Source organism: Antrostomus carolinensis, unplaced genomic scaffold, assembly GCF_000700745.2.
Source record: "Antrostomus carolinensis isolate BGI_N321 unplaced genomic scaffold, ASM70074v2 scaffold21297, whole genome shotgun sequence".
NCBI classification, from domain to species: Eukaryota; Metazoa; Chordata; class Aves; order Caprimulgiformes; family Caprimulgidae; genus Antrostomus; species Antrostomus carolinensis.
In genome coordinates, this window is record NW_010329878.1 from 13,285 (window position 1) to 40,267 (window position 26,983).

At 38.8% G+C, this 26,983-nt stretch overlaps 1 protein-coding gene across 1 annotated transcript in view; it reads right to left on the reverse strand.

The window, feature by feature from the left end:
• Window positions 1-1,094: 1,094 nt before the first annotated feature.
• LOC104528677 (E3 ubiquitin-protein ligase RNF130) overlaps window positions 1,095-26,983 on the reverse strand; it is a gene marked incomplete at its 5' end in the record, with an annotated part of 33,884 nt that continues 7,995 nt past the window's right edge. Inside the window, 7 exons of the mRNA XM_010172750.2 lie at window positions 1,095-1,287; window positions 3,919-4,012; window positions 6,068-6,272; window positions 7,560-7,656; window positions 14,573-14,655; window positions 16,206-16,277; window positions 20,008-20,258. Coding sequence (XP_010171052.2) covers window positions 1,272-1,287; window positions 3,919-4,012; window positions 6,068-6,272; window positions 7,560-7,656; window positions 14,573-14,655; window positions 16,206-16,277; window positions 20,008-20,258 — 818 coding nt within the window. The remainder of the gene's footprint in view (window positions 1,288-3,918; window positions 4,013-6,067; window positions 6,273-7,559; window positions 7,657-14,572; window positions 14,656-16,205; window positions 16,278-20,007; window positions 20,259-26,983) is intronic.

Consider the following 26,983-nt stretch of genomic DNA (forward strand, 5'->3'; position numbering starts at 1 on the left):
TGTGAAATTAATCACGCACTGCTTGCATAAGTAAACTTGTGTGAAACAGCCTGAGTGAGGACAGCTATGAGAGATGTTTTCCCTCTGCTTCCTCACCAGTAAAAAAGCCATGGCAAGAAGGGACATGTTTGCATAGAGTTTCTACTTTAAAGACCATTATCAATCTTTCATGATCTGAAATTGAAAAAAAAAACAACTAACCTCTGTCACTAATATGAAAGGAGGCTTCACAGATGACAGTGGGGGAAAACACTACCTTTTAAACTGGTATTAGGAAGGAAGAAGTGGTTTAGCACATCTTCACTTGTGCCAGAAAGAAGGGTGGGGTGAAAGCAAAAGACAGAAAAAGTTTATGATTCGTATGTTGAAAAAAACAGCGCTGCAAACCTTCAGCAATGCCTGACCTGAAGACAAGAGTCATGCTGCATTCCTCCCAGCGTGCCACAGGAGTGTTACAGGAGAAGAAATAGAGAAAATGTTCTTATTTCAAATTAATTTTCAGCTAGAGTCAAGGTAAGCCTGTGAGTTACATCCTAGAATGCTTGGCCCAGCTTTTTCCCCCCACTAACAATCTGGTATGGAATAATTGCTAACAATACTCTTGTTATCCATTCCAGTGCTGGGTGGCATCAGAAGAAGAGCACTGTGTGAGATTTCCACTTTCCACTCCCAAAATGAAAGGAGAGGAATACAGATCTGCAAAGTCCCCATAACAGTTTGGTATGGAATGATTGCTAACAATACTCCTGTTAGCCATTCCAGTGCTGGGTGGCATCATAAGAAGAGCACTGTGTGAGACTTCCACTTTCCACTCCCAAAATGAAAGGAGAGCCCCCCACTAACAATCTGGTATGGAATAATTGCTAACAATACTCTTGTTATCCATTCCAGTGCTGGGTGGCATCAGAAGAAGAGCACTGTGTGAGATTTCCACTTTCCACTCCCAAAATGAAAGGAGAGGAATACAGATCTGCAAAGATTAAATCATTCAAAGGAAATAAAGCACCTCATAAAATTTATAAAAGGCTGTCAGACTTAAGTACTAACACAGGAAGTTGAAGAGAAAAAAAAAACAACATTCTCACAGAGTAAGATTTCATAATTAAAGTTTTTTTTTTATTTCTTCATGTTTTCCTTAATACAAAGCTTTGGCATCAGCAAATTTTATGAAAAAATAGAATGTACTAAGTAATTGCTTGTGCTGCATGATCGATAAATGACGCATAAAAATAGGTGTCTCTCTCCAAGGCAATCGTCTGGAAAGCATTTCTTCAATACCATTCTGCTCTGTGGGGCAGGAAAAAAAAGGAACAAAAAACATATATTAAAGTTAATACTGCTAATGCTAATAAATAAATAAATCCTGTAACTTAGTGAGAAATGACTAATCAGACAAGGCCAGATCATTAAAAGAGGTCAGTACTCCTTAAATCATTCTTACAAGACCAGTAAAACAGACAGGACAGCCAGAGGTTTGAACACTACTAAACTTTTGAGGAAACTCCATCTGCTACTGAAAACTTTCTCCAAATGGTGCTATCCAACATCTGGGCTTTTTGGGCTCTAAAACATAGTAATACAGTAATTTCTGACTGTTCCCTAAGAAGCAAAGCAAAATGTACTTCTTTTGTTCCTTTAATCACTATCTAAATAATTTAATAGTAATACTGCATTAATATTATGAGACCAGGAGAAAGCAGCTGGTTCCTTATTTTCTTATCACTTAGACAATGTTTAGTTTTATCAGGAACTATTCTGAAATGCATATGTGTGTGTAAATATACATATAAACATATATGTACACAGCTAGGTATGTATATACACACAACTCCAGAACTATTACTGTAAATAAGTATGTTTAAGCTGTTATGACATTGAATGGAAATCACAGTGAGAGGGAGCTACCATATATATTAGCATGATATTCAGCACAGGAAATGTTTGTCTGGCACTGGGGAATGTCAGGTGCCAGTGAAACAACAAATCTAAGCATTACCATCATATATATATATATATGCATTTTTAACTGTCTAAAATGAGTAGTCAAACCTAGTAGCACTTGTGGAGCCTGCTTAGAAACCAAAGGACTCGGTTGAAAGCTGTTGAGGTTAAAGGCTACATATAGGTACCTCGGGTACCTAAATAAATGATTTCTGACAGCTCTGGTTTCTGTGGTTGCTAGTTTTCTTAAGTCTGCCTCAGAGTACACACTTGTATAAGCTCACGTTTTCACTCCTGTCACTGGGGAGAGGAGCTCTCCTCACATCAGCACACCCTTTGTTTGTACTAAGGGAACATCACTGTGAAAACACTTTGCTGGAGGCCCTGACTCTCTGCCAGTGTGAAGCAGCTTGCTCTTTCTGTACAAACAGACCCAGATCTGACTGAGCAAAAGACAACAAAAAGAAGAGTTGCAAGGCAAGGCAGAAATGAACTGCTATCAGTGCCCACATCCGGATGACATGTGGGCTGCAGTTCCTTTGTCTTCTTCCTAACGATGGGGAAGTGCCCAGAAATGCAGACAGTCCTGTTTCACAACTCATCTTGCTCCATGCTTTCCCAAACTATTTTTCAGTGCAGATTAACCATGTTCAGCTACAGCTATATTGCCAAATTGCTGATTGATAGTTGCAATTCCAAGATTTTGACAAATGGGAAAAAAAAATAAATCAGGAGACTTGATAGGGCTATTTGAAGTTCTAAAACTTTTCTTCATTAAGCCCTTTTGGAATTAGCATCTGAAAAGAAGAGGAAAGGAAGATTTGCAAATTAGTGCTAACCAAAGGTCCTTCATGACCAAAACCTCTAAGAACTTATTATAGCCTCTCCTGAAGATTAGCCTGAGACTATGAAAAGTTTACACTGGAGACTATTAGACGTGTACATCTGATTGAGAAGGACACCTTATACTTTCCAGACAGCAAGTAAAAAAAATGTACTACTTTCTTTTATCTCAAAAGAAAAAAAAAAGGAAATTATCTTTATACAGCTACAGGAGACTGACTTTGAATCTCACCTCACTCTTGGTAAGAGATCAACATGTTAATGGAAACTCAGCTGTGTCAAGATGTTCAGAGACAAAGACAGATTTTGAAACTTTCCCTCTCCAAATAAATAAATTATGATTAAATACATATCATGAGCCCAGATGTTCCGTACACCTATATGAAAATAGCTAGATGTACCTAGTTAATATATCTGCAGAACAGAGTTCTCCTTGCCCACACACAGAACTATAAAAAAAAGATTGAAAGTCATGTGCTAGAGTCATTTCTTCTCCAGCCTGTCTGAAGGGAGGCACTGTCTAGAAAAAATAAGAAGGTGTGGATGTCTTTGAGCACTTCTTTGACTGCAATTCTTAAGTGTACTAAAATGAGAGGTCAAAAGACTGGTCTGCTCTCTTCACTCAAGAGAAGAAATAGTAGTGTATTCATTGCTTTCATATCTCTCTCCTAAGATCAAAAAGGTAGTTTTCTATTTAAACTTATATTTTTCTTAGCTGAAAGTGTGCCAACTAGGAATACAGATTTTTTTTAATGAAACTGAGGCAAAAACAGTCAAAGGTAACTGATGGAAGTAATTTTTGGCTCTGCCAAGCAAATTTTTGAATATGGGATTTGATGGCAGAAATCTAATGTTTACTTAGACCACTGATCAAAAAACTGAATATAAATATTCTCTCTTTTCCTTGTTTCATGTCTTCACCTAGCAAGGAGATTTCCTCAGACAATCCAGCTAATATAAATTAAGAGGGACTTTAGATGTCACCCTGGAACCTACTGTTAACAGACACGCTCACATTTCAAAAAAGCAGAGAAGTCACTTGATTCTTTTCCCCTTCTCTTGGGATTTGTTCCCAATGCTGTCCACAACATACACCCACCAGAAATACATAGAAACATCTGAATATTTACTTACTCGTTAGCATTCAAGCTAGCTGTGGCTTTGATGATCATGTAGCAGAGCGTAAGGGCACTGAGGAGGCCAAAACTGGCAATAATAAACCATTCTTCTGTTGACAAAGGAAAGGGAGGAAATCACTCGTGGGAGAAGGCTTATGTCAAAGCGATGGCAATATTTCCCTCAAACACCACTGGCGGAAGGTAAGAGGCTTCTAAGCCATGACTGGCACCAGGAGGTGAAGCAGAAGGAGGTTAGCCACAGAGTTACTGACTGGAGAAGGCTAGCAAAGAAGAAGTGGAGAGAGGTGTGGAAAAAAAGCATGGCACAACAATATTTCCTGGCTGAGCCTGAGGGTTAGTGATAAAGAAAGATTACTTAACAATGTAAAGTGAAATGCAGGAACAAGGGAAAAATGTAATGAAAACACTGTCCACCCCTAAGTCAGAAAGAAGATTGTCAGGGTTGGTTTAGATTTGCTGAGATGCATCTCTTCACATAAGCAAACCCAATATACTTTCACACTTAACTTGTGTCTTTGCCCCCTCCCTCCTGAATAAATGCTATAGTGTTACTTTAAAAAAAAAAAAACAACAAAAAATAGGGTACCTTGTTCAACAGTAAAATATAACTACAGTTACGTTAATAGACAGGAATACAACATGGAAAAATAATTTCAACATCAGTGTATACATACAGAGGCATAAATAAAAAGAAGTAGTATAAAGAAGGCTATTAAAGAATGTTCACTATTCAAAGTTCTCCCTCCCTCAACATCAATCTGGCCTATAGCAATAGATCGCAATACAAACACTTTCGGTGAATATGGCTTTTGGTTTAACTCCCATGCAAAGAATGCATGTGTCATCCATAAAATCCAAACATTTGAACAGCCCTTCCTAAAGCTTTATTTTATAAACATTGTCAGAATGAACTGTTGCTGATTATTTCTTGTTTTACTCTGGCATGCCATCTGTGCAAGAGCAGTACTAGAGCTGGGAACAGACAGTAAAAACACCTTCTGTAAAACCAAGTAGTGAAAAGTTTCAGTTAAACTACAGAGTTTTCCCACCCATGACAAGGAAAGCATCACACCAACAGATCTGCTCTCTGTTCAACAGGGCTGAATAAAAGATGAATCAGATGTCACACACTGCATGACAAAGTGACTTACTGGCTTTGTAAAGAATCTAGATTTTGTATGTGGATTTTTCCTTCTCAGATCAGGACTTTTCTGGATACAGACTATGTGTTTAATAAGATTTTTTAAAATGAGATACTCTGCTATAGCATCTAAAGAAACACTCTTAATGAACTGTATTATTTACATTGACTCTTATATCAGTGGCAAACAGTGTCATGAATTTCAAAATCCAGATCACAGATGCAGATAAACAAAATACAAGGAGAAAATTAGACTGTTACACTGCATGGATTCTATTTTTGCAATTCAGCCGTAAAAACAACTATTCATGCATCGAGATTGTACAGCATATGGAAAAATGATGCAATTCCAGACATACTGTATTCACTATAGTGCTATTATACACTAAAAAACCTAGCTAAAATCCAGCGAGAGGAAATTTCCCATGCTGTTCTTATGGATAAGAGCTTGCAAGCAGTGCAGGAACAGTTTTCTCATGTCACAAAACATGTGGACAATACTCAAATGTCAGTACATCAAACACATTCTTTTTAATTCACAAATTTTGTAAGAAAAACCATCTGCTAAGAGATGTCAGAATTCCAGTAGTAATGTTCTCAGGGGAAAAAGTGTCTGCAGGAATAGTAATCAGCTAAAATATTTATATTTGTATAAATTATTCCATGTAAAGTATTCTGAAAGGGTAAATAATGGTTCTGGCAATCCAGCTTCTTGTCCTGGTTAGTAAATTCAGGAGGGTCATTTTGTTGCCATTTTAGTTCATCCACTGTTCTTTGCATGCAGATCTAAATGGATACACCATTAATAATGAAAGGGCTGGCACTGATGTACCCAGAGTGATCGGTTTCAGTTTGAGCGTATGCCTCCTACAGAGACACTCAGGTCACCTCTGTCCCTGCAAGGAAATCTTTGACCACATCCCTGCAACACAGAGCGACAGCAAAGCGAGCGCCACGTACCAGGAAAACCATAGAACGGTATTGGAAGCCAAAGAAAACTTACTTGTCACAGCAATGTTGATCTCTCCTGACCTCGGCGTTAGCTCTCCATCCTGTGGAAGCTGTGACATCCCAGAGGTGCGCAGGGGCTCCAGGCTGAGAGAGCTGTCGTTGGCAAAATCGCCGAGTGCTGATCGCCTGCTAGCTGGCTGGCCTCTGGTGAGCCTTTCCATGTCAAAGGCTACGTTATCTGTACATGGCACGTTTGGCTGGAAAAACAAGCATTGTTCTGCATTGCAACGGTGAATATTCTACGTGTAGCAAGCCTATAAATGCAGTAAAACCACACACACACTCTATGCAGCTGCTACAGCTGTCCTCAGATCCCACAGTAGAGAAAGACATGAATTAGCAATTCTGCTTAAACTTCAGAAGAAACTTCTTTACACTGAGGGTAACAGAGCACTGGAACAGGCTGCCCAGGGAGGGTGTGGAGTCTCCTTCTCTGGGGACATTCAAAACCCGCCTGGACGCCTTCCTGTGTGATCTCATTTAGGTTCCTGCTCTGGCAGGGGGTTGGACTGGATGATCTTTCGAGGTCCCTTCCAATCCCCAACATTCTGTGATTCTGTGTGATTCTGTAATTAGCAAGTTCTATCTGAAGTTGCTTCTTCAGTCCACCTTAAAGAGGTGGAGGAAGAAGCAGAAAAAAGGATTAAGATTCAAGAAAGAGACTCAAACGTGCTTGTATCAAAGCCAACACTTGTGTGGTTTAGTACCATAAGCAATGATCACATGCACCAAATTCTGCTGTGTCCTCCTCTAAAAATCCAGGTGTGTTATTAACTGCAAAAAATAGCACATCCACAATATATCTGCAACTGTTTCTTAGAAAATGTGCAAATTTGCCACTGACGTAGCTAAAAATGGAGGCCTGATTATTCTCACTGGCTTGATTCAAAAGGTGCTTTAGAAAGCATCTTCATATGCTCTTCTCTTTCTTTTTTCTTTCTTCTGGAAAGAGTATCACTCCCACCTTATAATTTTTTCCTCATATGGGAAACATGGAAAAATCCTCTTTGAAATTCTTCACTTCTATCCCTTTGTGAACTGGTCAATAAAAGCAGTCCTCAAGGATCCCTTAAGCCATGAGCTGCTTGAGGAAAACTCACTGGCCTCAGCTAGGGCACGCCTTTTAATGTGTAAACAAATTTCAGAGTGTCTACAGGAGACCACAACAAGAACAAGAGATTTACAGAGTAAATTTAACAAAGTGTTGAAAGAAGATGAGAAAACAGAAGATTATAAAGAACCTAGTAGACTTCCAGTAGGTAAGAAATTGTTATAAACAGAAATATAACAATATATGCCCAATGACCAACCAGGGAAAGGAACAACAAATCAGCTTTATCAGCAGAAAAAAAAAAAAATATGGTCAAAAAACCCCCAATACTTTCAGACTAAGGGTACTGGAACACCTTTCTCCTCTACAATTATTCCACCTCTTCTGGGACTCAGACATGAAAAGAAGAAGAGCTCACAACAGTTCAACTTACCACAATTCCCAGTGCCTTCAAAATGTTCAGTTTACACATTGGACACGTACAGTGCTCACTAAGCCATGGATCCACACAAACTTTGTGGAAAACATGCCTAGAAGAACAGACAAGGCACACATACAATTTGTAAACAGTTCTATTTTATACAATGAGAACTACTTCAACAAACTTTTAGATAGCTTCTTTTTTAATTAAACCAGCAGAACAAATTCCAGAATTGCCAATATTCTGTGCTGATAGAATATTGGCAATTCAAATAGAAAACCTCTTGCTTGTTGTTGCCACCCTTTACTAATAGTTCAACTAGGAAGAGAGATTTAAAAGGAAGATTGCCCCCCATCCCATGCTTTTATTGTGGATATGAATATACACATGGGCAGATTAACTAGAGTAACAAAGTCCCCACCATAACCTTGTGTAAAGTCTTGTCTCAACTTCTATGTAGAATCTGGCCATAAATTGGGTAAGGAAGAGCCCAGATTCACCAGCAATCAATTTTACTCAAAAGTCAGTGCAATTAACCCAAATATGCTTATGTTTGATTTTAAAGGGCTTTTATAATTAATACATCTAAGTACAAAGATGACTTTTTCTATAATCGATATTTCTTGATATAAGGAAGGAAAACATGTCCATCACCACATGATGGCCCTAGAAAAAAAAAAAAAAAGAAGAATCTTTCAAAGATGAAAATGCAAACTGGACTTCTACTTGCATAGTAGGAAATTCTGCAATAGAGAACAGTCTGAATTGCCACCCACGTTACATACAAAACCTCAGTCACACACATGAATATAAATGTAACAGTGCTGGGATTGATATAAACCAATATAACCAGGAGGGGCTATGTAGAGACTAAAACAACATATCTAAATTAAAGGAACTAAAGGAAACCTCTTCTTGGTTTTTCAAAAGGCAAAGAACTTTTCAGAGTATATTCATGGAAGAAATGGGTATCACTAGACTTTCTACACAATGCAGCTTTAGCAAATACTCACAATAACCTAGGCTGAGTAACTGCCTACGATAAAAACCCAGATCTTTCATTCCCAGTAGCACTGACTGCAGAGCAAAAAGCCAGTAAGAGAACAGGACAGACTGGTGATCATGACAAAGATCAGCAATTACAAGGGCTGCTTAGCCAGCAAAGAGCTGTGCTCTGAAACCAGCAGGCGAAGGGGCAGCGGCAGAACAAGGAGTTCTGGCCATCTATTTGAGGCACCAGCACGGTCTGTAAGAGGTCATGCATGCCCTCCAGGCAGCATCAAGTTGAGATACTCTGTCCCATCCCCTCCTTTCACAGGTTGTACTTGCTGATCTGTGTCTCAGTGAGCTCATCTGGGACGTCTTTGCTCCCTATCCCTTGGGATTTTAAAACCAGAGACCAAATAAGGCATGTTACCAGATAATTCTCTTTTAAATCTCTGGTAAGTGACCCGAGAGAAAGGCCTCTTGAAATTATTAACAAACATGGAAAAAGACAGTATAGAATTATGTTTTGTCTACAGCTATTTAGGACTGATAGAGGGACTAAAGTATATAAATCTAATTATGTTCCAGTCAGCTACAACTATACATCCTACCTATACTAAAGACTTACAGAGTATAATATAGGCAATAGAAAATGGACAGGAAGCAAAAGAACTTTGCTTATCTATATCCCAGATATCACAGGAATAGACACTTACAGAATCTCAGCTAGTCACTTTGCTCACCTGTGTCCTTTAGCAACACGGAAATCATAAAAAACAGGATACATACATTACTTGCTGTTCAAATAATTGTGCAAAATACAGACTTATATCGTTATTAGGTCTTAACACATTCCCTTCATTATTCAAAAAACTACAGGAAACAATGTTTAGAAATCCTGGGTGATAGAAAATGGTTTGAAATCTTTGAAAAATAGAGATTGTATTTTTCTATGTTAGGCAAATGATGGCTTTTAGTTGCTTATTTCATTTTAAGTCTCTGAAGTCTGTTTTTTAGAGTAGGACAAACCTGAAAATCTAATATTTTGGGAAAGAGCAGACATCAAGACTCCAGAGAAGTAGGAAAACAGTTTTAATATATCGTTATCAGCTAATCAGTGCTGTAGAAGCACTCAGATCAAGTGAAGCAGGCGACTGATATGGATGCCAACATGCATCCACTAAATAATATGAGTTATTTTAAAGAGTCATTAGCAGTTAGATACAGTTCAAATGCACCAAAACAGCTCAACTATTTTTGCAACCTCAATTCTTTGCTTTTAGTTCCTAAAACTTCAAGGATGTTTATTAATGTGTTCCAAGAAAGTGCAGTTCTCCAAAGGTTATTTATTGATTCAGATCATCATGGCTCTGCCTACTACTACTTATGCAGTTTATCTACTCCTTAAAAAAAAGGCACTTGCTGATACCATCATCATGGCTCAGGCTGTCTGGATTTCTCTGTTGCAACAGTTAAAAAACAGTAATACAGCAATGGAGATAATAAACACATGAATCATTTTAAAAACTCAGTCTGACAAAGGAAGCCCTTGCATTTTCTGCTATCATAAACCTTCTCCATTTTCATATTTCTGTCACTTGTTCCTCAAGACCATAAATCTGAAGAGTCCCTAGTGAGTTGCTCTAGGTCACAGCAGCTGATGATGTTCCTCCATGAGCCATACAACAGGGAGTCAAGTGTGACACAGCTTTTGCTGCTTCTCCAGCCTCAGGGTGGAGGAAGGACGGCTGGCAGCCAGGCTGGTAGTACTGAAGGAGTCTCCCATGTGGGCATAACTCCAAACAGGTGACCTGCAGGTATTTTTCCACTCTGTCAGCACACCCAAGACAGTTGCCCTCCAGCTTGTAATAAACACCGTAACACCGATCCTGTTGTACAACAGCTTCTCTGCAGCATTCCATAAAGTGAGGTAGAAATCTCTTTCAGTGGTGTAATGCCTCTGAATTTCCATGTCACACAAGGAGAAGGGTTTGAATGAGCTTACAGGTGCTATTTCCCAAGAGCTTACTACACTTGCCCACTCTCAGTGCAGATCCCACCAAAGGGACCTGATCAACATGCTGCCCACAAACTAGCATCCTTGGCTGCTGTTGGAGGCAGCTGCTCCTTCTGCCCTGGGGTACAAACCTCCCAGCAGGACCAGCAAACAGCACACAGGTCCTTCCTGCCCTGCTGCAGGCAGCCCAGTACAGCCAGCACAGCCAAGGAGAGATGCCTGGCCTACTGCAGCAGTGAGAAAGATGCCACATTTCCCCTCTCCAGGAGGCAAAGCCATGGGAGAGCAGCTTCAGTGCTTTCTGCAAATACATTGAAGAAAAGAGAGACTACCCTCTCACAAGCAGGTATCAAAGAAAACGGGGGTGGTGCACAGGCATTGCAGGATGTGGAGAGGATGGCATTGAGATACTGTGTTAATTTACTCTTTAAAAAAAAAAAAAAAAAGCAGCAGTTATTTGCAGCACAGAATCAAACTGATGAAAATCCAGCTCAGTTACTTTTATCACTTTCTCCCTTATTGCCCAGAACAGGAAATATTAAGAATTTCACTCAAAAGTAATTTATTTTAACATATTCACTACTTTAATTCTCTTGCTACCTTGTAAACTCCTTCCTTCTCAGGTCATCTTTCTGTCCTTTCCAATGCCACTCTCTGTGCTTTTCTCTAACCTGTCACTTTGCTTTCCCCTTCCCTTATCTCTCACTAGTCCTTCACACTACCCTCTCCTGATCACTTTTCACCCAGTGCCCGTTCATCTCCTAGATGCAGCAGTGTGATGGTAAAGTAAAACTATCTGAAGAAATCAAATTGTCCATGAGGTTTGTCTTTTGCTAGAATCCTTCTGACATTTGCTTACACTACTTATTTTTAACTTGATTAACATTCACAAAAGACAGAGACGTTCCTTGTAAGCCTAAAACACACGGTTGCCTTACCCCTCCGTGCACTAAAGCTATAGGTATGTCCATAGGCTGCTGGTACTGAACAGATCTCTCTCTGAAGCACAAAATGAATGACAGAAATTCAACTGTATTTTTTTGTAATAATTTTCACTTCAGTTTATTTTTAAATTGGCCACAACTTCCCACCTACCGCAAAACTTTACATCACAAATAGTGTTTCACTGGAGAATTTTAGGTGCAACTTGCTCAGCTGCTGGTAGGTTTTGCCTGCTGTGGGTCTGTGCAAAGCAGACTCCTCTCTGCTGAGGCACAGAGTGACAGACCATACTTAACTGCAGAGAACAATTGTGGTACCAAAAGGGAAATGCTACTTTTAAATTGATGAAAGCAGCAACAATGTCATACGTCTGTGATTCCTACTGTCTAATGATTATAGCTTCCTCAACAGGCACAGTAGGAAAAAAATCAGCCTTTCCTTTGCTTCCTCTTGGGTGAGCCATTTTCTCCATGGCCTTCTTGCAATTTATTTTCTTATCTGGCTTAGAGACTCTCTTATAAGTTTTCTGTGTGTGTGTGCTAAGTTTATTTCATTTTTTTTTTAAAACTAACTTTGCATGTTGCACTAAAATGAGAGGTTGAAGTATCAGAAAGGGATTAAACCTCCAAAACAAGATTTGAGGAGAAGCATCTCAGATACTGAAGACTGAAAAGCCTTACATGCAATCTGAAATTTATTGGGCTCATCTTTGCAGGTACTGGTTGGCTCTTCACCTACAAATACAAAAATGTCTTGTGGAAAGTGTTCATCTCAATGTTTCTGTCTAGTCAAGATGGTTTTGCACTCAACTCAAAGCTGAACTGCAGTAGATGAAAAGTGCTATTTAAAAAAAGAGAAGTAGAAAATGAACATAAAAGTCGTCATACAGCCTTCGGCAGGAGTGTAATCTGAGCCTTCACTGACCTTATGTTCTTGTGAAAAAGCAGAACAGAAAAGGATCTACACAAGAGCCTTTGTATCACCTTTACATGGGAGGTTGTGCTGAGATGGCAGCCAGGTGCACCTTCATCCAGCTCCCTGAAGCAGCTGTAACTATCCCAGAGAGCAGGGAGCTTCCTGTCTGCAGGACTGCAGCTCACAAAGTGTCTGAAGGAAATGGTCTTAAAGCCAATTATTTTTTTAATTTAAAAAAAAAAAAGGTAATCAATTATCATCTTGGTTAAATGGTCTGATCATAGCTGCTGATACCACCAACATATCCATTGCTTGGACAATGACAAGTGTATAACTAGGGAAGTTGACTTTTAGTCCCAAATTTGTGTTCTCCTTAGTGGAAAAGATGTTTTCCTGCCAGATGAAGACTCACGCTCTCTTCCTAAGCAGGGACCTCCCTCTGACCTCTGCTCAGTATCAAAGAGAAAGGCACAGAGGAGTGGGACCTGTGAACCTCCATTCCACATCCTTGAGCCACACAGTACTGCCCTAAACTACACAAGTGTAGCTTCCTTAAGATATAATTTAAAAAAACCCCCAAAACCAAAAAACAACAAGAAAAAAAAACAGCTTAGTGGTTCAAAATGGTGTGAAGTTTGCAGGAGCTCCTCCTCTAATTTCCAAATAATCTTCTACATAATAAATCAAAGACTAGAGCTTAATTCACATATGCAACCTTGACTTGAAATTACAATATAGGGCATAAATCTCTGGAATCTTTACTAACACTTGGGAGGTACATTTTTATGTGCAAGAGGACATAATCTTTCAGTAAAGTTGACTGAATTCTAGCAAAGAAATACACACACATCTGCATAACCAAGAGCCCCCAAATCTTTGCAGATCTGAGACCCAGCTCTTCTATTCTCAAATGTTTTCATGGGAGTTTGTAAACAAACATTTGTAGGGTATATTCAACAGCAACACTGAGAATCTACAACAGTTCATTGTTTCCCACAGTCCAAGAGGTAAAGAACGTAGAGAAAAGTAAAGTGAATTAAACTTCTGGCTTCAGAAGTAGAATGCACACATATTTTGATCAATAAGACATAAAATAATACCGTTTGCTTTTTATGATGATAGAAATTCATTATGCATTAGAAGAAAAATATTCCAGCTATTCAGAGCAGCCTGCAGGAGGATTTAGAAGACCAATAATGAGCTCTTATGTGCTGCTGCTGCTCCTGCATGACTGAACCTCAACTCGGACACTGTGACTTTGCTGCTTCTAGAGTATCACGCAGAACATTATTTATGTACCAAGCACAGGCCAAATTACTGGACCTTGGCTGCATATATACAACATAACTTACATGTGGGGTTTTTTTTGTGTCTGGAGATAAGAAGAAAGCTTTGTATATCAAAATACAAGGGAAAGATGTCCTTGGTAATGCTTAAGGCTACCAAAATGTACCGATTCATCAAAACCAATCACTAGGTGGGAAAGCACTTAAAAGCATCTCTCAAAGAGCAGATATCCCAAAACAACTCAAGAATGGAAGTGAAATGGAAATAAACTGAAAATCTGTAAGTGCCAAGAGAATGGCATAAAAGGAGGAGGAAGCTGTTACATTTTAAGCACCAATGCAGAATAACCAGCAAGCAGGAATCTTCAGGCACAAGCCAGGAACACACTGCACTGGAGAGACCAAAGACAGGACAGCACAGAGGCTGACTGATGTCAGAGGAGGTATGAAGGTTGGAAAGGCTGAATTTCTGTTGCCAGCACTGTTTCAGAAACCAACAGCCAGTGTTGCACACCTACCATGCAGAATGCTGCAGCTGTACCTGGTTCATTATAGTAAGTTTTTTTGAGTCTGCCCGCTGCTTGGTCCTTAAATCTGCACCTCCCCCCACCTCCTTACAATCTTAACAGCTCCACTGATGATGTGCCTAAACTGCCCATCATCAAAAACATAATCTTTTGTTTAATTTCTACTGTCGTAGCACTACCAGTACCCACCTTCACACCTTCTGGTACCATAATCTAAAATAAAGTGGCTGTTATTAGGACTGGAAACATTTAAAAAATGTGTCTGTAAAGCACAATGCATATGTTACATCAAATGAAGCAAAGGAGCACAAAAAAAGATCAGTTTCCAAACAAAGCAATTGACTAGCTTACTTGCACGGTAAAATGCGAACAACATCGTTCTGCTTGTAACTCTCAATGCAGACAGCACAATGATCAAAGTCTGGGTCTGTTTCCTAAAATGAACAGAATGAAAATTCAAGTCAAGAGTTGAGGCTATGACAAAGGTAAAAGTAGTTGTGACTAGTACAGGAACTGCAATGTGCCAAGTGGCTGTTACTAAGAAGATACAAAACTAATGACTGGGTTATTATATTCCAACATGACTTGAGAATGAAAAGTATCTCATATGTAGAAAACTCCCCCCCATTCTAATATTTGGTTGAATCACTCTAAATTATAGTGGTGATTTTCCTAGAGGCTTTACTTCAGATTGGAGACAAAACTTCTATTTTATTCAGGGTTTTTTTTGGGCAGGATAAGAATAATGAAATTCCCTTTTATAGCCAGAACTAGTAATTTCTACTTATTTTGGAGTAGTCCCATATTTTTGACTGCTGCTTACCTGCAGAATTATCATCATTCTTATCCAGACACAAAGATGAGGATCACTGACTGACTGGCTCTTCTCTTTTCTTTCCAGAAGTTATGATTTATTTTATTATTTTATTTTTTAACCACAAGAATTTAAAATATCTAATGAAATTGGGCTGACTTCATTTGGAACTAGCTACGGCATAAGCAATATATATTGAAAATGTTTGGGCCTGTGACACAAAACAGACTGTGCCTTCTCTTAGTTCAAGTTCATTATTCTTTTAGATGCCAGCAGGCTACCTGCAAGACACCAGGACAGGAATGACAGCAAGACAACATCCACTCCCTGGTCAGCACCAGTCTGGTGTCTTGAAATAAAAGCACACAGGGAGGGAGAAAGAGTAGAAAGACATTTTTTTCTGCCTTCTCTCTGGAAGCAAATTTTTCCATCACTTCCCAATCTTCCATTGCTGATAGTGTTGATAAGAAAGATAAAGAAGAATCACACTAAAAAAGCCCAAGGAAATAATCTCTTAAAAATCAAACCACAGCCAGAATTCCCTTGTCTTTTGCAAGTTAAAGAGCAAAAATTAAGCAAGATTAAGTGATTATTTTTTCCTTTCAGAATCAAAGACAAAGCAGTACTACTCATAAAAGTGGAAAGAGCTTAGGACTTAACACACCATAATAGTTTAGTTTGTATACTGGCAAGAAATATTCTTGGAGTAAAATTTACTGTCTTTAATGAAATACCTGTTTATACACCCCCTCAGATTACTGGATATTCATATTTTACATAAGAGATTGTCCTTTATTATCTGTTTTTTAAAATCTGTTTTTACTTTACACACTTACACATGCAGTGATTCTAAGCTTATAGAGTTCCACATAAATAGCCCTACGTACTCCTACCAGTAAAAAACCCAGCCAGCTAGCACACAAAACCACTCTCAGACAAAGTTGCAGATGAAGTGCAAATAGTATTTAAGCAAGAAAAACTTATTTGAAATGTACAGACTTACAGCATACATTGATACTAGAATTTACACAAAATACTGTGCCACAGCACACAGTAACAAGGAAGGCAAGGTCATAAATCAGAAGGAGAAAGGAAAAACTGAGATTGTTTCTCCTGGCAAAAATTAAACATGATGCTCAAGTTTACCACATTGAAATCTTATTATTATACCTTATCACCCTTCTTTACTGTCCTGGTTGTCAATTTACCGATGGCTTTCTTGGCAGCATCTCCAAGACGACGCTAATAAAGTGAAAAAAAAAAAACAAACCAACACAAATTAAACCTGATAATCAAGCTCCATTACTGTCCTTTATAATGACTTATTTGGGCTCAATACTAACATTGCAATACACACTATGGCAGTAGGCCAACACGTAAGACAAAAAGTCTACACAGCAAAGCCCACAGTTAGAGATTTGTCAGGAAGGAGAAAAAAAGAACCATTAGTTGAGCTCACATATGCACTCAATACACCTGGGCATAAGCCTCAGAGACCATATAAAAGCCTACAAAGTGATCCAACATTGTGTGACAAAACTAATCAAACCCAGCCAGCGGGATAAAAGCTGAAGCAACGTGCCCTCCTGATGATTTCCATTATATCCTGTTCATATTGCTTTTTATTGACTATGCTGTAATATGCCCCTTGTTCTGTTCTTAAGCTTGAAATATTATTATTTTTTTTCCCTGAGCAGGCTGATCTTATGCTGAGATGTAAGCCAGCCTCTCAGTGTAACCTACTTTCTCTCTTGCTATTACCTGAAATCACCAGGATCTCAAAAAAAAATAAAAATAAATTATGGGTCATGAAATCTAAATAAGGCAATACAGACTTAAATAAAGCTGAAGTGAATACTAGTTTGAAGAAGAACCTCAACGTGAATGCAGTGGCCAAGCTATTTTTTGTTGTTTATGCTGTTTTTACAACCACTACTGTTGGATGGAAGGAGTAATTTCTGCAATTGAAGCGCTGATTTCTACTGCAGTGCCTAGTTCCCAGCCAAGGAAGAATGGCTGTTCGCCAGCTGGTCCATGGGATCCCAAAGACGAGGGCACCGAGTGGAACAAAGCTCGTATCTTCTTGTTTCAGGCCTTGAGACATCAGATTTGGTTTACAATGACTGGGAAAAGTGATGTTTATTTCATCCTCCACCTCCATCTCATACTAAGTACTCTGCCTTTGAAAGAGATGGGCTGTTTCCAAGAAGGTAAAACTGCACCTACCAAATCCCCCCATATGCTTGAAACAAATGTGTGGGTTTTGTACCCACCTTCTATACAGTTGAAAATCAAATCACAGAATCACAGAATGGTTTGGGTTGGAAGGGACCTTAAAGATCATCTAGTTCCAATCCCCCTGCCATCAGCAGGGACATCTTCCACTAGACCAGGTTGCTCAAAGCCTCATCCAACCTGGCCTTCAACACTTCCAGGGAGGGGGCATCTACAACTTCCTTGGGCAACCTCATAAAATGGAAATCCTTCATAAGGTGTGCCTCCCTGTATCACACACTTTTTTTACATACTAAAACTAAGAAGGCTGCTTTTATCTGAGAAACACAAAGACCTCAGAAGTCCACCACAACTAACTGTACCACCATTATTCTAGAATTACATAAGCACATATTTTTTTTCATGGTTTCTACAGAAGAACATCTCTTATTTTAAATTTTTTAGAGCGTGGATTTGAAAAAAATCAGACACTCAGTTCCCACTACTGAAGTATACCCATGTAGGAAATGCAGCATCAGAAACAGAGCTGCAATGGGGAAATTATATGCTTCCTGAAGTCAGAAATCTCATCCTAACTTCAACATGTGAGAAATTCCTCAATTTAATCAAATCTAAATTACATGTCCTGGAACAAGCATATTGGCCTGAGTACTTAATGTCACAGAACACAATGCCACACTGCTCGAATAGGTAATAATTGCATAATAAAAAGTGTAATTACTAAGAAAGGAACAAGGTTGAAAAGGCATTTACCTTAAATGCTCAACACTACCAACTAAGTAATTGTGGGTAGTATTTGTATTTAGTTGTACTGCATATGATTGTGTGCAACACGAAATCTTACAGAAATACTATTTTCCTGTTGGAAGTATAATATTTCAGCAAAGCTCTTCCAAAATGTATACATGTTCTCTTATGTAAATAAATTTGCTAAACAATAACTTTCATCTCTTCCATTTAAGAGATTTGTCTCTTCAATTTTCTAATTTTAAGAAATCCTTTTTTATGCCAACATTGGAAATGCTCAGGATTTGCTATTTTGATAAGTCAGGGCATAGCCATCCAGCCTGTGTTTGCTTTTAAAACCCAGAACTGTCTTGATGGGAAAGGCCACCACCTCATGCAGAAATTTTATACCTCTGGTGGAAGAGCACAAGAGCAGTGATGTGAAATACCAGTACCTACTTGCACTATCTACAAAACAGAGCATGGTTTTGATGTTTCTTTCTTTCTTTTTTTTTAAAGTGCATCCTGACATAGCTTAAAAACAACATCATAGCCTAAAACAAGTTATTTAATCACTAACAGTACAGCCTTCTCTCTGTGAAAGCTCTCAAAGCTCTTTAAAAACAAGCTGTAGCTGTCGCCACCTGCTTATTAAACTTTAATAAGCTCAGCTTTTTAAATCACATAAAATTTTCATCAAGTTTCTCCTGACCTTTGAAAAATCTAAAGAAAGAAAAAAAGGTCATAGGAGCCTTTTCCCCATGGAGCAACTGATCTGAAACACAGACATTTGGAAGAAGCCTAGAACCATGTAGGGGATGCAGTAGGCACAATTTAGTATTCCACAGACATTCATTGAGTTACAGTTATATTTAAACTTTCATCATCCCAAGGGACCACACTAAGTACTGGTTAACAGTGTGGTCATTTAAAAATGACATCCTTAGGAAAACCTACAGGGTGCCCATAGGACCTGCAGCATCAGACACTATTTATAGAAACTAAAAAGGAAATCCTTTGTCACAACTGAGGCTTTATCAGTTTGCATTTGTTTTAGGTTTGACAAAAGACCAAAGCACTGCCTCACAGTGAGCTCCTGGGTATTAGCCCTAATCCAAAAGAAAAGAGGGGATGGTGACTAGAGGTGAGCAGCTTTGTAAGTCAACCAAAGAGAGCACAGCTAATTTCCTGAGGTTTACTGACCCTTCTCAATAAAAGCCAAGGCACACTACGGAGGCAGTGGGTCATTAAGTCCACACTAGTAAAACATTTACTTCTAAAGTTTAATCCATATTTGAGTTGATGATTTGATTTAGTCAAGATCTCTGAGTATGACCATACTTAATTCAGTTCTTCAACAAATTAAGAGTAGAAGAATGTAAGAAAGTCATATTCAACAAAATTTTAGTTAAACTATATGACCAGGAGGATTAGGCAGTCCATACCAAGCTGAAAGTTAACACAGATCACTAAGCAGCTCTATACCTTAGTTTTCCCACCTTAACATTCATAATAGATTACAGTTTGGAAATACCTTTATACAACTTTTGAATTACCTTAACTATTGCTGAAGCTATCCTTAAGAATATGGATAGAATTCATAACATTAGCTCTGTGCTCTCCTACACTACACAAGTTCATTGACAATTTAAACTTCCTCTACATTCCCAATGTATATATGATATGTATTATTCAGTCAACATAGAATCTGTCTTCCTCTTGGACTTAAACTCATCAAAACCCAAATATTTTGCTTCATTTCTATTCTTTCCTGTCGTGTAATAAGATCTTATACTGGTGCTGCTCAGGATGAAAACATTTCACTGTATAAAAATCCTTGTTCAGCAACACGCTCTGCCTCGGAACAAAGATGTTCTGAACATAAGTTTGATGGACATTCCTTAGAAATTATTTGTTCTCTGTTGACTACTGTATACAGAAATATCACCTCCAGAACTCTGAGAGAAGAGAGGAAAAAATAAAAAAATAAAAAAAAAAGGAGTGCCCTTACCTGATTCCTGTCACGTGCACTTGTGTACCTGATCTTCTGGATGAAGTAAAATATTAACCATGCTGAAGAAATTATCATCAAAACAATGAATGATATTGACACAAAGACTAGAGAGCCCCGACTGAAGTTTTTTGGAGGAACACGGGACCCCACTGCTATTGCCATCAGGACAGAGATATTCTTTTCCAAGTAATTCAGGATCTCCTTAACCTTTGATTCTGTAATCATGACAGCAACAATGTCTCCAGTTCCTATAAAAAGAGAAAAATATTTAATTTACATTTAAAATTAACATGGCATGCTGCTCACAAGATTTTCCAAATACAAAGACATTTGACAACTTAGAGATCTTAATCTATTAAGCCATCTATGGCACATGGAACATGCTACTGGGCACTCAACTTGTGGCTTGTCCTTCAAACCTAGATTTTTAAATTAGGGTATCAATATGCAAACTGTCTCCAGCTCCACCCATAGTAACAGATCTCTACCAGTGGTTATAGAGTACTTCCCACATTATAATTACTGTGTGCAGTCTGAACCAGCTTTCAAAAGTACCTTTGTTCCAAATTTGAAGCTGTGAATACCCAAATAGGTAACTCATAGAAAAACATTTAGAGGATGAGTTCAGTGACATTGGTAGAGTGGTCTTAGTGCACTCAGTGCTGCATACAAGCTGCTCTGAAGAATCATGCAAGTTCCCCTGCATGGTTATGTGGCTTTCACATACCACCAAGGTTGTCAAGGACCTATAAATAGCAATTGCAGCACAGAAGCAACTACCTACATCGCTTCAGACAGAACTGAAAGTAAAGTGAGTTAAGTCTGGCTGCAAAGTAGAAAAGAAATGAAGAAACCTGGCAGAAGTGTGAGTGTGATTTTATCACCCGTACAAAGACACGCTTGGTAAGATCACAAAGAGGTTGTCAGCTTCACCAGCTCCATTTTGAATGTGTAGCCCATCTGGTTTTTGTAGTGTCTTGCTTCTAGACTAACCCCTGTCCCAAAGGGAAAACTATTGGTACAAGGATAATAAGAGAATCAAACCAAAAGACTTGCTGAAAAAGAATGAAATCACCTGCAGAGCAGAGAGAGCACCTATGTTTTAAAAGTAGAGACCCCATAAAAAAAGAGAATCTTGAACTCAGGGCAATTCTGATCTAAGTTCAGATAAAGCAAAGTTTATAGGAAAACCAAAGCCAGAAAGAAAAAAAGCCTTATGAGTGTCACTCTTATTCATCCAGATCTATCTGCTTCCTATACTAAAACCCCTTTCAAGACCTATTTTCAAAATGCTTGCAGAGTCTGCTCATCTGTTTGCTCCATCTGCTTGCTCCAATTCATACTCCCTCAGAGAGGAACTGTGTAATGCAAGCAACTTCAGCACCAAGATTCTCTATTTAGAGTGGATTTAAGTTACAGAGAACCTAGTGTGACAGTGAAGAGAACATGAGGTTCTATTTTAACATAAGGAATTTGTTCTTAGTCTTTTAATTAAAATCTGTGTTTTAAGAAGTTATTGTATCCACAAAATGATGCAGAAGACCCAAAAGAGCAGCACCTTTGAAACTCAGGGTACAAAAAGTCAGGGAGACAGACCCAAACGAGCAGCATCTTTGAAACTCAGGGCACAGTAAGTCACAGTGACAGACCCAAGCGAGCAGCATCTTTGAAACTCAAGGCACATTAAATCAGGGTGACAGACTCAAATAGCTACATAATTTTCCAGAGTGGGAGCTTTAATAGAGTTGTGCACCAGTCTTAAATGTTACCTCACTACTCTTTCCATTCACAATGCCAAATAGTAACTTTTACAGTTACTACCCTCAGTTTTCAGAGCAAGTTCCCCAACACTGGTGTTGTGGATTGTGCTGACAGAACGACCCAAAAGAACCAAAGCTAGTAATCTCAGAAACTAAGATCTGCACAATCAATTTAAAAAAATATTGCACAACCCCAAAATTGTTTTCACCAAGAAATTTCAACTTTTCTTTATTTAAAATTGAAATAGTAAAGACAGTCAAGAATTCACGTCTCATCCTAGTAACACAGGTGTAAGTAGGAAAAGAATACTCAAGTGTTTCCTCCTGAATGACTATTTTTGAAACAAATGTCACAGCAACTCAGAAGCTTGCAACAGCAACCAAAACACACGTTATAGATACAATTTATTTAATCATAGATTCACACAAGGTCCACTGCAGTCCAGCTCTCCAGAGACACTTCAGTTCCAGATGTACTGCATTTTGTTTTCATTCAAACTAACCAAGATATTTAATAGGTAGCAAAGCTTAGAAACAGAGTAAAGATCCACCACTTGCATTGTTTTCAGAGAAAATCTATTTGGATTCCTATTTGTCCGGCTGGGAAACAAGTCCTTGCCCAGACCTGCAGCACTTAATTACAGGACAAGAGTCACCTTTCCTGCAAGATTCTGTATGTAGGTGCAGCACATGCTCCTGCAGCCCCAAACCCCTGCAGCTCAGATGGTGTGAGATCAATCAAGAGCAGATAATTTATACTCAGTATTTTCCCTTGGCTTCACTTCTGTTCTTTACATCTAGTTTGGAGAGTGAATAAAGAGAGGGGGCAGAACTGGACTGGGTTCACCTGAGCACACGTGCTGCTATGCTTCCCCAGTAGGTATTTATTTGCACTGAGGAATTGTATTAGTATCAAAATATTAGTTGGAAGTACTCAGTGTAGCATTCTGACATGATTTACGGTTATCTGCAAAGCAAAGCTGACTAAGATCTTCCGATAACAGTTCAGTTCTGCCCGAATCAAAAGCTGAAGCCTCTACCTATTCCCTGCTGCCCAGAGAATGTGACAAAGCTGACAATCTGTCACACGTTTTATATAAAGCCCAGCACAAAGGGAACCTCTGGCATCACTGCAAAGTGATTTGCATTCTAAATGACTCAACTGGGAACAGCCAAAGTGCTACTGCTGCTTCTGACCCTGCGAGAGCCAAGGAGAACTGCAGAAAAGAAAAATAAATCATGCCTGTTTAACATACTGAAGCTCAGTGGAAACTGGGACTTGGTTCATCCATATTTTTGTCAGGGACATCACCCTAAATAATTTTAGCAAGAGCTCTCTGTTTGAGAACAATTGGGGGCAGAAGGAGACACTAACTCATTTATTTTAAGCACCTTGAAACCTTGCAGTTCTGAAACTTAAGCAGAAAAAAAAATCCTCAGGTGAACAAAGAAAGACTAACAGTGTTTGTAAAAGTTAGAATATAGTTTTACTACATAATCTTCTAAAAAGCAATGCTGTCCTCAGCCAAGAACACAGTGCCCAGAGAAAGGAAGCTGCAATGCTAACTAAAGCAAATGAACTGCACACTCAATCACACATGATAAGCTAGGAAAGACTGTACGCATAAGATAAATATTGATGCCTGTAAATATAAATCATTTAATTGCTATCATCCAAGCCCAGAGAGCTCTTTCTAGCTTGCAATTTTACCATGTGCATGTTTAATTAGGATAGTTACACAATTCAATGTATGAAAAGGGATGAAGTTGCAATTAATCATTAATCTGTGTAATATTATATTGGGAGAGGGGAAGAGAGAAGGACTTAAAAGCTAAGAAGACACTAAATCCAAGAAGATGGGAAAACCAGCAACATCCAGAAGTTTCCTGCAGATCTCCTAAGGAAACTGCTTTGCTCTCTCATTAATCTATCCATATCTCCTAGCAATTCTAAAAGAGCATATTTAGAAAGTCAATAGAAAGTAATCTCAAAGTAAAATTACTAGTCTCACCACAGCAAATAATTGTTTCCTTTTGTGTTTATTTGTTTTGCTGATTCTTGACTACCAAATGTTTTTCTGAAGTTCAAAATATGGACAATTACGGCCAGGACACCAAGCTAAAGACAAGCATGGTCCAAATAGCAGACTTCAGACACCTTCCATCCATCCACCCACTGTCCCTTGGAGGATGCAGGGAATGGCAGCCTGGCAAAATGCAACTACCAAACAGCTGATCTGCTTTTTTCCTGGGCTTGTGAACAGCTCAAGCAGCTGTTTGGTCAATACCAGGGGAGAAGGACAGGTGAGATGAGACAATTCCTCCTGGGCATTGGAGCAACCTGGCACTGAACTGCTGCAACGCTTCAACCACTTTCTCACAGGGGAGAATGGCAAAAAGAGGTCCCATCTCAAGCACAGCAAATGTGGGACCACCTGTAAGAGGCTCTGAATTATTTTGATTTGATGTAACAAGGTTTGCAGAGAACTGAGAATCAAGTCAGATACTCATAACAAAGGTTAGCACTTTTCTAATGGCTGGTGCTTTCAGCTAAAGTCCTTGTAGTCTCCTAAACCTCTGATAGTGCACGCTGATGCTGCAGACACAGCATGAAGCAGAGAGACTGCACTCATCTCATGCAGACAATATTTAATTGCAATTGAATCTTTTCATGACCATTATGAAAAATTTTAACTTAACACACATTTATCTCAACAGTTCTGCTGGTGGAAATTTCAGAGTATTTCCTTAAAAAAGCAAACCAAATTGCCACCTTCCTAATAAAGGTAAAGAATGGTGTGGACAGCCACGTGCAGGCTGGGCTCAGGGCACGACTCAAACATCGAAACCCCACTGCCTATTCCACTGAAACAACTGAAACATCATAATGATAATGTAATTGGAAATAAAACTGCCCATCTTCACAAACCAGACTTCTCTATTCTCCTGTTAAAATCCCGCATGTTAAGCATTTCTGAACACATTATATCAGAAATAAAAATACAGCAACACACACTAGTCAGGACTCAGTAACAGGACTGATTCCTCTTCTGTGAGTGGCAGATTTCTTGGAGTAACATTAAGCAACAGTGAAACAACTCCAACAGAATTTAGGAGCCCATAAAACATCAATGAAGTAAACAGGAAAGTGCCAATGAAGTGCTATGGCTGTATATGAAGTTTGGAGAGATCGATTGAGAGTTCTGTGAAAACACCAGAAGAGATCCAAGTTGCAAGGGAGCAGAAGTGAGAATTATCCCTAGAAGGGAAGGGATTTAGCCACAGAGAAAGGGATATAATCTATTGGACCTACAAGGTGAGGTAAAGGAAAGGGAAAAGGCACACTGAGCTGTGTGCAAAGTTGCACTGCTAGCCAAGGTGGCCATGGGGAGTACAGCTTTTAAATATCAATTCCATAATGCTTAACACTGGGGAAAAATACACAAATTATGCAGATATCTTAAAATTTTAGTCTGATAGAAAACATAAATTAGTCATGAAGAATAAGCCTTACATTCCAAAGACAAATTAGTCGTGAAGAATAAGCCTTACATTCTAAAACAGGCTTTTGGAAAAGCAGACACCAAGAGGAACAGCCTTGGCATATCTTCAGAGCAATTAAAACAGGTCTAGCTGCACATATTTTTATTTTGATCTAATCAGAAAGTAAACAAGAGCACATCCAAGCTGTCAACACACAAATGCAATCTCAAGAGTAAAATATGTTTTTTGAGATATCCCAAATCAAATACTTCTGAAAATGGAAAAAAAAAACTGTAATATTTGTCAGTTATTTAGTTCTAAGCAAGGCAAGAATTTAATGCCAAGAACATGTACCAATTTTAAAATGAGACTGGATAGCATTTTAAAGCATTTGTCTTCCTGTTGCCTTTATAATATTGAAGATGTTGAATTCTCATCTGTATGTAAATGTTTTCTTTAGGATAACCATTTTGTGTAGTGTCAGACACTAGAACAGACATTACAACACTACCATCAGAAACCCATAAAGGGCAGCAGCATATGAAACTGTTACCTGAAAGTTAGGTTGTCATAGGATGCATCCAATTAAATACAACAGTGGCACAACCAGCTATGCCAAAACATCAAGCAGGTATTTGTAGAAATGACAAGTCTCTTTGCTACACAAACCTATGCAAAACAACCTGGAAAAAAAAAAGCTTCTGGGGTTAAAACTTGAATTCTGACTGTCTACTTAAGAGGACAAAGAAGCAGATATTAAAGTTCAGTGAGGAACAGGCTTCTATGAACTGCAACCAAAATGTAGTCAATTTAAGTCTGAAGAACACTCAAAATTCTTCTCTGATCACAGCAAAAACCTTCAACAGATTTTACTCTGCCAGGCTAAGAAAGGGCACTGCACTAGGCCCTCTAAATATGATCACATACACTTCTTATTTGGCAATGTACCACACACTGCTGTACTGCTAATAGACATGTGATGGACCTTCACAGAGTTCTGCTCCTTTAAGAAAAATAGGCATATGATTAAGGCATAGGATTAGAAAACCAGAAACAGCAAGAGTAGCTTTCCAAAGACGGGTGTGACACAATTAACTTCAAAGCAACTATTAAACCCTGATCAGATTCTTGTTGCACAAGTGATAAATAATAATCTTACAAGCAGAAATGATCTTTCCAATGCCCACCCTACTTCATTAAACAAGAAACGATACCTCAACAGAAAGTTCTTGCCATACTTCTACATCAGAATCCACCAAGAGTTCCTTAAAGGAAAGCTAAATAGAAAAATGAGTTGAGGAAACTGTTGGGACATATTTATGTTACAACTGCTGACACATTATTTCATAACCCCATTGCTCTATTCTGACACTTGGGCAGATGTTTCTTAAGGAGAAATCTACATAAGATCAAAACAGGTAGTCACACCTAAATCCTCCTGCTTCCTTCACAAGTCCAAATCACACTGGTACACGTGAGATTCTGGAGCCTCCATCACAAGAGAGACATGGAGCAGTTAAAACAAGTCCAGAGGAGGCCACCAGGATGATCCGAGGGCTGGAGCAGCTCTGCTGTGAGGACAGGCTGAGAGAGTTGGGGCTATGATATCATGCAGAAGTGCTGGGAGGAGAAGTTTGAGATCAGACCATCCTTCTCACAGCTGGTGGTGCTTATGGGAAACCTCTTGGTGGATTGCTACAGAAAGGTATGTTCAAAGGACCAGGCTGAGA